The sequence below is a fragment of the Lissotriton vulgaris genome, chromosome 1_2, assembly GCF_964263255.1.
Source record: "Lissotriton vulgaris chromosome 1_2, aLisVul1.2, whole genome shotgun sequence".
Lineage (NCBI taxonomy): Eukaryota > Metazoa > Chordata > Amphibia > Caudata > Salamandridae > Lissotriton > Lissotriton vulgaris.
Window position 1 is genome coordinate 98,313,850 of NC_141686.1, and position 14,234 is coordinate 98,328,083.

General features: G+C 48.1%; 1 protein-coding gene across 10 annotated transcripts in view; it reads right to left on the reverse strand.

Moving 5' to 3' along the window:
* The window catches only part of MICAL3 (microtubule associated monooxygenase, calponin and LIM domain containing 3), a 2,050,293-nt gene that overhangs the window by 627,118 nt on the left and 1,408,941 nt on the right, over positions 1–14,234 (reverse strand). For 9 of the 10 annotated variants that reach the window (XM_086952901.1, XM_086952910.1, XM_086952909.1 and 6 more), the window contains 2 exons: positions 9,604–9,860; positions 4,600–4,689 (listed from right to left, as the gene is read on the reverse strand). In XM_086952901.1, coding sequence (XP_086809027.1) covers positions 4,600–4,689; positions 9,604–9,860 — 347 coding nt within the window. The remainder of the gene's footprint in view (positions 1–4,599; positions 4,690–9,603; positions 9,861–14,234) is intronic. The other variant, XM_086952911.1, reaches the window with a different exon arrangement.

Below are 14,234 nucleotides of genomic sequence, written 5' to 3' on the forward strand. Positions count from 1 at the left end.
TTCTGCCAGTCGTGGAGGTGATGGCTAATCCTGCCACCAGCTGGCCACCAATGATCTGGAAGGGCCGGACTAGGAAGGTTTGAAGGCTGAGGCTGTGGGAGGAGGTGGTGAGAGAGGAGAGGATGTGTAGGGAGGGGGGTGGGGGGGCTTACTCGACCTCTGACGGCCCAACCCAGAGGTTCAGAACGAGCCACATCTATGCCAGCACAGAGTTTGCTGAACTTGCGAGTGCAGTCTTGTGGCTGAAGTATGGCTGATGCGGCTGAAAGCTCCTTCCGTTGTTGTAAAAGGCAGACAGGGGACGTGTGGCCACTGAGAGGCCCAAGGACTTGGCCATAGCCCATGAGTCCCTAAAGAGCTCCAGAACTATGTCTTCCTTCTCTCCGAAGAGACGGGTGCCTGGAAATCCCCTGAGAAGCCAGAAGTTCTCAACCAGGTGTGGCGTCGAACAGCCACTCTGCCCAGCAAGTGGCTCCCCATCCAGAAGAGATGCCAGTTGAAGATCCTCACACACATCTACAAAACCCTCTACAACCTAGGATTTGCTTGCATCAACTATCAACGGAACTTCCACCAACCCCAAGACACCTGCGCTCCCTCTCACTTGCCCTTTAACACACTCCTTCCATCCATCACAGCAGTGGCTGCTCCTTCTACATCGCTGTCAAGACCTGGAACAAACCCCCCACCCCCTTCCCGGCCCCCTCCTTCCCCAGCTCCGTACAGCCCCCATGCTAGCAGACTTCAGAAACAGACTCAAGACCTGAGACACAGCACCCAGATACTCCTAGGGGTGGCAGTGTTGGCTTTACAAATGCTGTTAATTGATTGATGCTGACAATGAATTGCAAACTTTTCAGCATTTCGTCTGTCTAACACTGCTTGGGAGAGGATGGCCCGGGCATCCTCTGGGACCTGTGGCAGCACTTGTGCAACCTTTTGCGTGAGGGAGTAACTGTCCACTAGGCATGCAGTGTTCAGCGACCTCAATGCAAGGCTGACAAAAGAAACATATTTATTATTCTAAATGTCCAGCCTCTTGGATTCTCTGTCCGGGGGTGCACAAGCGAACATGCCGCCGGAGGTAAAGGCTTGGGCCAGTAAGATCTTGGGGGTAGACTGGTTGGTAAAGGAATGTGGGTCACCCAGTGCAGGACGATGGCAGTGTGCGATTGTCCTATTCACTGGAGTCCCGGTGCTGGGCTTGGACCAGTTTCCTAGTAGGACATCAGCTAAGGCCTCGCAGCCGGGTAGCAAGGGTTCCAATGAAGAGACACCTGGCTGCAGGACCGCTGTCAAGATATTCGTCTGGACTGCCAGAGAAGGGAACTGAAGGTCCAGGACCTCAGCTGTTCTTAGTACCACCATGACAGATGATTCTCCCTCCTCCGTTGCCAGGGTAGGAGGAGAAAGCAGGCAAGAATCTGGAGAGGTATCCAACCCGCTGGCCTCACACAATTCCTGCTGGTCTTGCAAAGGGTCCTGCGACTCTTCACAATCTTCCTTCATTCCTAGCCTTTCAGAATAAAACGGGGGAACCAACCTACGACCCAAAGGTTCTGTTGGCACTGGTATCGCCATCGATAGGCACCGAGCCTGGTTGTCGGGGATGACAATGGGACTACCGGCATCGGGAGTCTCGGTGTTGCTGCAGGAACCAGGGAAGGTCGCAGTGGCATGACCGGTTTCAGTTCAGATCCATCACTAGTTCCAGGAAGGGTATGGCGGTGCTCAACCCAATGGAGTCTCCATGCCCGAAGACACGCCAGTAGGGTTTGGCCACCCAAACATAAGGCACATGGTGTTATAAAATTTTTTGAGCCATGCCAGGGTCGCTAAGGCTCCCAGGAAGGCGCAGAAGCGTAGAGCAGGTTCAGAGGAATGAGGCCTTAGAATGCAGACACTCGTCCATCATATCGACTAAGTGACGGGGAGACATCAAAACCCGCTTCGACTTCTTATGTTTTTTGTACTTCCAACCTGACCGACTTAGGACCCCCAGAACGGTGTCAGGACCTACCTTTAGACTGGGACCGCGAACAAGACCTCTGAGGAGACCGACATGGTGCTGATAGCTGGACCGCAAGTAACTTTAGGTACCACTCCTGCAAAACTTTCAGCGCCATGGCCTGGCAATCGGTGAACGACTGAGTCACACTCCAGGCACCAGAGACAAAGCAGGTGTGGGTCCATCACCGACATGGTGTGGAGAAGGCACCGCACGGTTTGAACCCAGAAGTCATCTTGGACAGGAGGATAAACCTACACACCAAAAAAGGGGTTGACAAAAAGTTTTTAAAAACCTGTCAAAAAGTGACATAGGATAGCTCTTTTCCCAGCTCTGCGCTGGCTGGGGTCCACAACCCTTACCTAAGTTTGCCCATAAGCTTGCTGCCAGTAACCCCACCCACCCTCCTTTGCCCACATTAATCACAACCCCTCACAACCACCCCCCGCTGTCCATGCTTCTGTCCCACTCACCCTTCCTCCTTGTTGCCTACCAACACACCTGTCCTCTGTAATAAATAAATACTGCTATGATGTGACCAGTGCTGCTGCGTCATAACGCTTCCCCCCAATCCACTCTGTTGTCAGTGTTGCAACACCCAGCATAAACTCTCCCTCCCTGTTGCCCACTGCACTCCCACCAGCAATAAAAACAACAATTTGATGCGACTAGTGCTGGCCACATCATAGTGCTTTTCTTTGTTGCAAACTTTCAGTCATGCACCAGGAGGCAATACACTTTCATGCTTTCCATGAAAAACTATATTTTTCCTAGAATTGTAGAGCTGTGGGGGTAACCCGTTTTAGCACCAAGAGGCCAGTTAGAAAGTGATAGATGTGTTCCATATAAAACCACATTAGCAGCTGGTTACATGACCTCTACTGAGTACCGCTTCCAGCAAGCGTCCTTGTACTTTTCTCAGAAATGCCTTGCGTTTCAGTCTGAACAGCTTGCATTCGATCTCGGCAACAGATTAGGTTAGGTCATTGCACATACATCTGACTTGGGTTACGCGGGTGCAGCACTGGAGGTGGTGGGCGGGGGGGGGGGGGGCGCTTGACTTCTGGTGTAATTCCAATGCCTCGTCTGATGACTTATGAGGGCTTGGTGAAGTCAAAGCGTGCTCCAACTTCCAGGACTTCTTGTGTTTGTGAGACTTACCTGAGAATGACTTATAGGGAAGCAACAACTGGCAGGAACAGCCAGAGAGCAGGCTCAGGACCTTCCATGTGACTGGGACCTGGAGCGGTGTGGAGTCTTTCAATGTCGGGCTGCTAGGAGCTTCATTTCCAGGTCCCGAAGTACGTTAGAATTCATGATGCGGCTTTCGGGACAGTTCTGAGAGTAGTAGCCTGACTCTAAGCAAACCAGGTGGATGTCCGTCACAGCCATTTGACTGTGACAGGCTCCACATGCTTTATAACTAACTGGCTTTTAAGGAGACATCTCTAGCACAGGGGAGCAAAATTGCTAAAAAAACAAAACAAAACGATGGCGACAAAAACAAAAAAGGTTGATCGAAAATTGACCTGGGTTGCACTTGCAAACCCGCGCCGAGGTAGCAGGAAGAAAAGAACTCATGTCAGCACGCAAGGGTGGCACCTATACAGGCACCACACATCACATCTGGTAACTGCCACGTTGAGTCATTCAATGCCACTTACCGGCACGCAGGGGTACTGCTCAAGATTTTCCAGATCCTGTCTGACGCCAAGGGAATAGCCTATGGAAAGGAATCTGTGGCTAGAAGTCTCTATCAGATACAAACATACAGGTTGACTCAGGGATGCAATGGAGTAGATCTATGACTGTAATTGTGGCTGAGAAGAACACATTAAATAAAAAAAGGTTGGAGTACCATAGTTGGGACACATGCTAGGAGAAATTTGTTCAGAATCCTAAAATTGCCAAACTAAAGCCACAAAGCATATCCCAATTAACACTAATCAGATGGTGCAGAGGGCAGGGACTGCTGCATGGCGAAGACCTGTGTGAACTATCATAGGTATGCAGCAATCTTTCAGCTTCAAGAAGAGTCTGGTTCATGTATGAGGCTGTCGCATTTTCCAGTGTTTGAAAATATAGTGAGCTGAACATAAAGGAACATAGGAAAACAATCTCTGTGATTTCTTTCTCATTTCTTTCTAATAATTATCACCTGAGTGATATTAATCAAGCCAGAGAAGCTGGCGAATTAGTGCAATGTAATGGGGAGAGGCAAACAAGGCAACGAAGTGTATCTATAGCATAAACACCAAAACCAGCATAGTAATACTTCACTAGAGAACTCTATTATTTGTATTCTTGTTTTTGGAAGTGTGAGACTTTTATGGGCAGGCTAATTATGCGTTCAATTAAAGGATCATGCAGGGGTGCCTTGAACTAATGTAAACTGCAAGCTATTATTTTACTCCTGCAATACAAAATGCCATTTAATGCAAAAAGTTAGCAATTTTTGTAACCACGTTGAAGTAGTTGTGTAAGTAGTTATTAACAGATGCACGTATGTTTGCAGTCATGCAAGCACTTTTAACTCCTGGTATATGCCTTTGGCAAAATGCCAACTTTTCGCATGTTGAAGAGTGGAGTACCTTTAAATTTACCCGTGTCCTCTTCATCAGAGAGATGCTGGAGCCAAAGGCCTTGTTGGAGCTCCCTGTCCCATGGGCAATACTCTCCCTCTAAAGAAAGAGGAGGGCAGGGAAGGCACACATGTCCAGATAGAGGAAGACAGAAGCAGATATCAGAAACAATAGTGTAATCCTAGCTGTACGAAACCAGAATTACTACTTGAGACCAATACACAGAAAAGACCCTCCTACTTTGCTCTACCTTTGCGGATCCATGCTGGGGTGGTCCGACATATACAACAAGGCAAGGACAGAGGCATCCACTCCCACAGCACTGCTCTTTTCCAAATATGGGAGGCCTCCATGTGAGTAACTACTCATTTATAATGCTTAAGTCTTGCAGTGTTAGTCGAGGTACACAAAACCACCCCAGATCCCCCATCACAAGGCCCTCTCTGTTGTTGGAGGACAGATACAAAAGACAGCACTGAGGGCAAATTAAACACAGAGAAACAAGGAAGTCACACTTCTATGGCAAAATAATGCCAAAATATGTATAAATGGCAAATAATAGGTAAGAATTGCAGTGAGAAGAAAAGAAAAAAAACACACAATTGCACTACGACAATCAAATGTTTTTGAAAATGCTAAGTAAACAATGTACCTCAGAGAAAACCTAAAATAAAAATACGCACCCTCGATGTCTAATACGGTGGGATCCAAATGTATTTTTGACAAGTGCATGTAGAACAGAGGAAAACCATTTTGAAAATGATTCCAAAACCAGGCTTAGATTAATCTCGTGCTTAGACTGAAATCACAGTGATAAAGGGTGCGATGGTGAAATGAGAGAACTGTGATGGCCAAAAACTCTTCTAAAAGAATGTGGCAGAACGCTGTGGTAGGTAAAGCAGATATGCAGGTCAAAATCACTCGTAATGCACTAAGGTTTCACTGGATGTAAAGCCCTCCGTATCTATGCCAAAACCAAGTAGACAAATAAGGCCCATTTTTGACATATTTTTCCACTATGGAGTGGGCTTTATGTTTGACAGTACGAGGGACACCACTCCCACTTCTGCTCACCTAAAGAGAATGTAATCTGATTAAACAATGAGACAGCACTCTGGAAGTTCCTATACTGTGGTGGAACCCAGACAGTCCAAACCTGAGCAAAGAGCACAACTACACGTGTTTCAGTAAAGACCTGAAAACTAAACTATTCTGGCTGGTCTTGAACAATACCTTATATGGGGATCGCCATTAGGAATTTATGTCACCACCCACCAACGATCACCGCACTCAACGTGTTTTCCCTTTTGAACCTATTCAGAAATAACCAAAAGGCAATTTATTTATAAAGATATTCTCGCATTAGCGTATCTGCCTGCTGCATTATTCACTGATAAACAGTGGATTTTATCTCATGGAGCATCAATATTAGTTTTACCACTGTTTTGACATTAGCTTTTATGTTAACCCCTTCGCTGCGGCGGCTATTCCGCCGCAGCGCTAAAGGGGCGGGGCGGCCGCATGCTGGTGACGGAGCCGCTCCGTCACCAGCCGCGGTTGAGCTATGCTGGTGACGGAGCGGTTCCGTCATGACCCGCCCCGCTCATTAGAACGCCCGCGCAGGCGCGAAATCAGCGCCGCGCAGGCGTGGCGGCTGGGCCATGACGGAACCGCTCCGTCATCAGCACAGCTCAACTGTAGCTAATGACGGAGCGGTTCCGTCATCAGCAGGGGAGGGGTTAAAAATGCTTGAAGAAAAAGGATCGTGTGTGCAACTTTTACTGAATCCCAGTGTTTCTCGCACAGATACTGTATTTAGATGTAGATAAACAGTTATTATTATTATTATTATTTCTGAGTTTCTAAAGCTCCTGGTTACACTTCCCAGTGTGTCCCCGCGCTATCAATGGACTAAACAGCACCCGGGCAGACAGAGATAACCCTGCGTCGAAAACTTAATGCTTGGGAAACAGAAAAGTTTTTAGCTCCCTCCGGAACACCGCCTCCGACGACTCCACACGTAGCCTGAGTGGGAGGGTGTTCCATCTACGTGCAGCTAAGGAGCGGAAAGATCTCCTGCCCATTCTCGCCCTGTTGATCCTAGGGATCGAGAGCAAGCCTGCGCCCAATGAGCGCAGGAGCTGGGTAGGTTTGTACGGGAGGAGCAAATTGCGCAGGAAGCCAGGGCCCTTCCCATAAACCATCTTGTGACTAACACAGAGAGCTTTAAACTCGATGCGTTCCTTAATGGGAAGCCAATGCAATTTCTCCAAGGCTTTTTTAGAGGAGGCTCTCCTGGGCAACAGCAACACAAGGCGCGCGGCTGCATTCTGGATATGCTGTAGTCTTTTGCGGCAGCTCGCATTTGCTCCCAAATATAGGGCATTACCATAGTCCAACCTGGACGTAACCAAGGCATGGACCAGGGCCCTCCTAGCTGACACAGGGAGTAAGTCGAGTGTCTTTCTCAGACTGCGAAGGATACCAAAGCATGTCCCTCCAACCGGGAGAGTGTGATAGTCAAAAGACATTTTGGAATCAATCCAAATGCCTAGATTCTTCACATGGTCCTTCGGAGCGGGTAATGGGCCCAGTGCCTGAGGCCACCAAACAGAGGTCCAGACCGAAGGGGACTTACCAACGATAAGCACCTCCGTTTTGTCCCCGTTCAATCTGAGACAGTTGTTGGCCATCCAACCTGCCATATCTTGTAGGCATGATGTAAAGTTGTTGGCTGCGTGCTCAGCTGGTTGTGTCAGAGCCACAACCAGCTGGGTATCGTCGGCGTAAGTTACCACCTCTACCCCATACTGCTCAGTGATCGAAGCCACAGGCGCCACGTAAAGATTGAACAGGGTGGGGCTAAGACTGCAGCCCTGGGGGACTCCCTGCTTTATGTCAAAAGCCTCTGACCTATGAACACCCTGTTCAATGTAGAAGCTGCGGTCCTGAAGGAAAGATTCCAACCAGGACCAAGCCCTCCCAGTCACTCCACCTTTCCTCAGACACTGCAGCAAGGTGTGATGTGCCACAGTGTCGAATGTGGCACTGAGATCAAGAAGAATCAGTGTCGCTGTTTGACCCTCATCTACATGTTTCCTCAGAGCCTTTGTGGAAAAGTGGAGGGCAGACTCAGTGGAGTGACTGGCATGGAAGCCGGACTGGGAGGGATGGAGAAGCCCATGCGCTTCAATATGTGCCGTCAGTTGTTGATTAACCAGTTTTTCGGCTACCTTGGAGAAGTAGGGGAGAAGAGAGATAGGCCGTAAGTTGCTAAGTTGTGTTATGCTAATTTGCAGCTTTTTCTTTAGTGGGAGCACAACAGCCTGCTTCCACATGCTCGGCACCCTGCCAGACTTAAACAACAGAGCTAACAGGTACTTAACATAGGGGGCCAACAGTTCCATGCTACCACTCAAGATCTTAGCAGGGGCCGGATCTACAGGAGATCCTGATTTTAGAACCCTAGCTACCGCAATTAGCGTCTCCTCGTCAGGAACTGAAAATGCCCTAATTCTATCCTTCTCCGAGAAATCCCCTTCCAGTGGTACAGTGCCACTTAGGCCAATCCTGGCCTCGCTAGGAAAGGTGCTGTAAATATCCTGCACTTTCTTATAGAAAAATTCAGCAATCTGATTACAGAATTGCACAGAGGAGCCAGCCTGTTCGCCTACTGAGGCCAGCGAGGATATCTCTTTGTAAACCACAAAGAGTTCCTTAGCCTAACACTCAGCTTTATCAATGCGGTCGGTGTAATAGGCCGATCGAGTTTTCCTAATCAAGGAATGATAACCCTTGAGGCTGTCTTTGTACACTTTCCGAGCAGCTGGTAGATAGGCCCCTCTCCAGGCTCTTTCCATACGTTTACATGCTGTCTTGGCTTCTTGTAATTCAGCATTAAACCAGAGCGCCGATTTATTCCGACGCGCTGGGCCATTACTAGACCAGGGGGCAGTCTGATTTAGAGCCATCTGAATGAGTTTATCCAGAGCCGCACAAGCGAAATCAATAGTGGTGCCTACCCCATCAGGGGGGGCCCCCTGTAGCAAGCCAGCACAAAAATTGTCTGTGGAAAATTTAGCCCATTTTCGCTGTTTCTTTTTAGTGACAATTGCTTTCCCCGGATTGCTTCTCACAGTGTATTTAACACGGAATGGTACTAAAAAGTGGTCAGTCCAAACCATCGGAACAGGGGGATCTGTCTTAATGCCATCCCAATTACAAAAGATTCGGATCTAGATTGTGGCCTAAACGGTGTGTAGATAACACCGACTGTAATACCAGTTGCATGGTTAGTAACTCCTGACGAGCTACTTGGGCCACAACGTTCGAGACATCGTCAAAATGCAGGGTAAGATCGCCTAATAAAAGAAATTTGTCATAGCCCATAGCAGGGGATAGCAAGTTGCATATCAAACTATCCACAAATTTGCAGCTCCCTCCCGGGGGTCTATACACCAGCAGACCTTTGATAATGGTGTTGCTAGACACCGTTCTAGAGAATACACCAGTCTCACTGTCCGCTATGTTTGCAGGCACCATGGTGCATTTAACAGTCTCCCTAAAAATCACTGCAATCCCTCCCCCCCTGCCGCAGATTCTATCCTGTCTGCATATGCCATATCCCTGTGGGAAGGCACCCAGTATTTCAGGATCCGATTCCTCATCTAACCAGGTCTCTGTCGCAAAGAGGAAGTCCAGTTTTTTATCTAACAAAAGGTCACGTACATCCATATTATGCTTCTTTATTAACCTGTAGTTTAACAGGGCACACCTAAGTTCCCTACTGGTACCTTCCAGATGGGTGCGGCTATCAAACGTAAATGCACAATGTTTACAGTCCGTCACTGAATCCCTCTTAGTAGGATCCAATCCATGACTGCATTCGGGCCTGGCCTCAGTACATAAATCAATCAGTTCTTGCACATTTAGTATTTTTTGATAAGTGACAGTTTACACCAAGGGACTTCTCTTGTAAACCTGTAAACATATATAACACGTAATCTCACAAACCTTCACTGGATTCGTCATCTTCCTCATCCTCCGCCTCCCCATCCTCTTCCTCTTCTCCATTTTCTTCCACCAACACTCCCGCCTCTGGGGCTTTTTCAGCCTCACTGTTCCCCTCTTCCTGTCCCTTAAGAAGGGCGTGAATTCTTACAGCTTCCTTCCAGGGAACACCGCCCAGATCAGATGAAGGGGCCTGTGCTTGATCCTCCTCGTCGTCCTCTTCTTCTTCATCCTCCTCTTCCATTTCAGACTCGGAACTACTAAAAAAGGGGAAAAACAAAGAAAACCATTATTACAGAAAGACAAGTTATGATTCACAACGAATTCAAGTAACTGGCGGTCTTTTAATAGAGCACTGGAAACGCAATACAGTCTTCCACTGAACATCAGTAAACCAGGAGTGTACAGAAGGCTCAGGAATGCTGAATCAATTCAAGATAGCCACTAGCTACATAATCCACTTCCAGCTAGGTCCACTGAATGCACATGTAGCTTTTGGGGACATCCAGAGAAGCTGACATGAATCCACCTATCGGGACCTACGCTAGACACCGCTGCAGTAAATCAATTCCTTCCTTAAATATGCCTAGACTCAACAGAGGGGGCAACCCTGTATTCTAGTACACAGTTATTTTGAGGGGGGTCTTCATAAGACTGCACTGTATCAATTATTTGTAAAATGTAGATGTAAAGGACACAAGCTCCACACGTGCATACAGTGTACCCTCCTTTGTGGATGAAAAAAGCACAGATCCAAATCGCGGTGTATATATCAACACACCACCGTCGGCTGATGGGGGTGATATGTTTGCTTCCATCCACTGAGAGGCAAAGATTCGAGCCCCTATCGGCCGACGGTATGAAAATACTGGTGTATGCACAACGCACATAAACACTCGCACATAAACTCTCGCACATATGTGGTTCACAGTTTACATCTGACAATCTATTGCATTTGAGTTCAAAATACAACTGGTAGCCTATACAGACCCCTCATCTCGGCAGTGTAAATAACAAATCAGTAGCTGGAAAAGATTCATAAATATCTGCCTCACATTACACATGTACAATAGTACCTGCTGCTGGCACAACTGGCCCCAAGTATGTTACAGCGGGTGTGACCTGCTAATATGCATGTGGAGACAGGCATTAACAGCTCCAGTGCATGTGGTAGCTATAAACAGAACAGGGAGAATAAGGGTCCTAGGGGATGTTTAACGACCGGACATTGCTACTGCCCCCAACATAACAGTTACACCAACAAAAAGTAGCAGTGGGTAAAAAAAAGGGGAAACAACTGACTATGTATCTGTAAAAGAGAAGACGGAGTGAACTCAGCTAATAACTTAAACTAGTCAAATCACGCCTAGGGTATTCCTTCTTTGTGAAAAAATTCCCATCAGTCATCGACCGAGACCGCCCTTCATCATCTGGGATCCTTCACACCATGAAGGTAAAATTATATACCCACAGCAGATTGGCAGATGTATAAGCCTAATCTGACCTGCGTGGCCCAGGGATTCCTATGGTGTATGAGGGTGTCAGGTGACAACTGTAAAGCAGTGCAAAGAACGTGGAGAGACCAATAAGTGAAAACGTGTGTATCAGTAGATAAAATTAGATAGTGAAGGGGTAAAGAAAGAGTGCGAAGATAGTAGTATCAACGAATGACTACTAATGAGTGTGTTAGGTCAGCCTTGCTGTTGGGAAGTTTGCAAGGCATCAAGACATGTGGAGGTAGGTTGTAAATGCAGTTGAGCACATGGAGTCTGTCTCTTTCCTTTACTAGGTAACTGCAACTGCTGAAACACACATCAGTCAGGCTCTACATTGGCTCCCAGCTACAAGAAGATTCTACATCAAAGCCCTTTGCATCAGCCACCCTGCACTACACTCAATGCGACTCGCCCTCCTCTAGAGTAACATTTGAGAGCATCACCGACCGAAGTCAACAGAGCAAAACTCTGAAACAAACTACTCAGGTTAGAACTCTCCAGAACTACTTGCCCTTTTGTAAACCACTGATCACATAGCCATTTCAATTCGCTTGCCTTGAGCATTGCAACCATCATGAAAACCAGCCATCTGCCTCTACAGACCAACGTCAACAGAAGATCCTACGGAGAGGCGTGGCATGGCTCAGCAACATGGAGGCTGCTGAGACCTAGCGTTCCGGGTCCGTACGCCCTGGCCATGCCATCATCAGGGGAACTGGGCTCCTAATGACCAAACCCACATCATCGCTGCGTGCAGGAGACCAAAGGGAGCAGTCTAGGACCCCTGCAGTTTCAAAGAAGGAGGAGGGGGAAGTTGGTGAGGCCCCTCTCCTTTACCTATAGTGAGTAACCAGCAGTCGAATGGAGGTCTGAGCAGCTGCAGCGCTGTGTCTAGGGCTACAATTCCACTACCATGAAAGCTCAACACCCTTGGTGAGGGCACAGACTGGTAGACCTGATCAACTGAACTTGTGCCCAACTGTATCCAGGCAGGGAGTGCGTGGATACAGTTGCCCCCCCATCACTAAAAGTTACTCCCAGCAGAAAAATGGCCAGTAAAGGGGTCCCACATCCCAGATACTGTCTAAGCTTTTGCTCTACTACCCCTGGGCAACAGATGATTCCAGGACTAGTGCCGGAATATGAGGTGGTTACCACATACATGAAGCCTGTGACAGTGCAGGAGGGCATTCTTGTGGCCAATCCCTCTCCCCCTCTTTATTATCCTTAGAGCGAGGTGAGCCCCAACCCAATATACTGAACGACTAGGGGGCATGCCCACACTCCCCTGAGAGTGGCCTGTTGCCATGCAGGCAAGGTGCGAGTTCCCTAACCACTACTAGCACCGTGCCTGGATTGCAGATGTGACCAAGGCCAGCATCTCAAGTCCCCATATTGCCCAACAAACTAGACTGCAGTGCATTTCAAAATGGGTAGGAGTCTGACAAGGCAGACTCGAGACCTAAAACTTTGCTGTGCCACTGAGTGCTCTGTGAAACAGCAGCAGCAGAGAGGTGGAGGAGAAACCCCCATCACACACGTGTGCTACTGGAGAAGTAGTACCTTCCCCTATCAAAGTAACAGACTTCCTGGGCAGAACCAGAGCTGGGAAGGATACCACAGAGTGTGGCACAGCAGTGGCAACAGAGCAGGAAACAACCACAACACTGATGGTTGGGGGGCTGTACTGATCATTAATATGGGATTCAGTGCACACTACGCTGGACCAGATCTTTAAGCCTATTGTTGAGACCAGGGCAACACAGGAGGGGAAAGTGGATGCAGTGGCCACAGGCGGGGTGACCAGTGCAACATAGATATATTGTTCACCACACCAAGACCACAATTCATGAGCTCCAACCCAAAACCACAGACAGAAACAAGTATAGGAATTGTTTGACCACATCCGTTTCCTGGAAGAAGAAGTAGATGGCAGAGTGCAGAGCCTAAAGGAACAACTTATACATTATATGGATGCTAGAAGGAGCAGAGCGGCCCACCCTATACAGTTCACAGCTTGTCCAATTGGTTCATGGCAGAAAGAGGCCACAGAGTCCCAGGGGAGCCCTCATGTCAAGTAATCTCTCCCAAGTACACTGAGGTTAAAATTCAGAACTTTCGAGACAGACATTATCTTGTAGCATGCCCGGAAAGAAGGTTGCTTTCATCAGGAAAACGGAAAAGTCAAAATAATCCCTGACTGCACCCTAGAGGTACAGCAACACATGGCTATATTCATAGAGATCAAGACGAAACCGAGACACAAGGGTCGCAGCTATGCCCTCCTCTTCCCAGCCAATTTAAAGATGACAAACCAACACACACTGTACCTCCTGGTAGCACAAGCAGCATGGCAAGAGGTCGGAACAGCAGGGGCACTGAGAGAGGAGAACAAACAGACTGGTGTAAACTGACGACTCTATTGGCGACAGCACAATAGAGCACAATAGAGCACAAGAGAGACATCGCCTAGTGGCTTCACCAACCACCACTCAGAAGCAACATGGCCAACAAGTTGCTATTGCAGCAGCAGTGACCTTTTGGCAAAGACTTGAAGACTAAGCATCTGAGGATACTCACACTCAACCCCCTGACAGCGAAGCGGAGTCCACCAGCGACAGTAACACTGGAGAGATGCTACCCCAAAGCCTACCACAGACAGCTGATGACCTCCTGTATGTCCTGGAAACAACACTACTGACCACTAGCATCCTCAGCACAATGGAGGTCTGAAATTAAAATTGCACTGGTACCAGCAGGGAGTTCCCCCCTTGCCTGCAACCTGCCTGTCAAAGTTCTATGTGAGTTGCTGGAGCATGGGATGGAATGAAAGTGACCCACGTGAGAATTATGCAACACACTATATACGTGTGGGGGATATTGACAAATAGACACAAAACATGCAGATGAAGTAAACATCTGCGATGAGGGTCTGATTAACGGCCCTTATTTTGAACTCAGATGGCCAGGCCGGATACTGAGAAGTGCAGCTGAGTAATGGGCTACATAACTCAGAAGAGAGCAAATTCCACCCCCTCCCCCCCCCCCCTCAAAATTTGATGCATGATTGCTCCTTTTTAATCAATAACAAAACTAGAGGGGTGGGGTGTCATGGAGCTCATAAAAGGTCCAGAACCG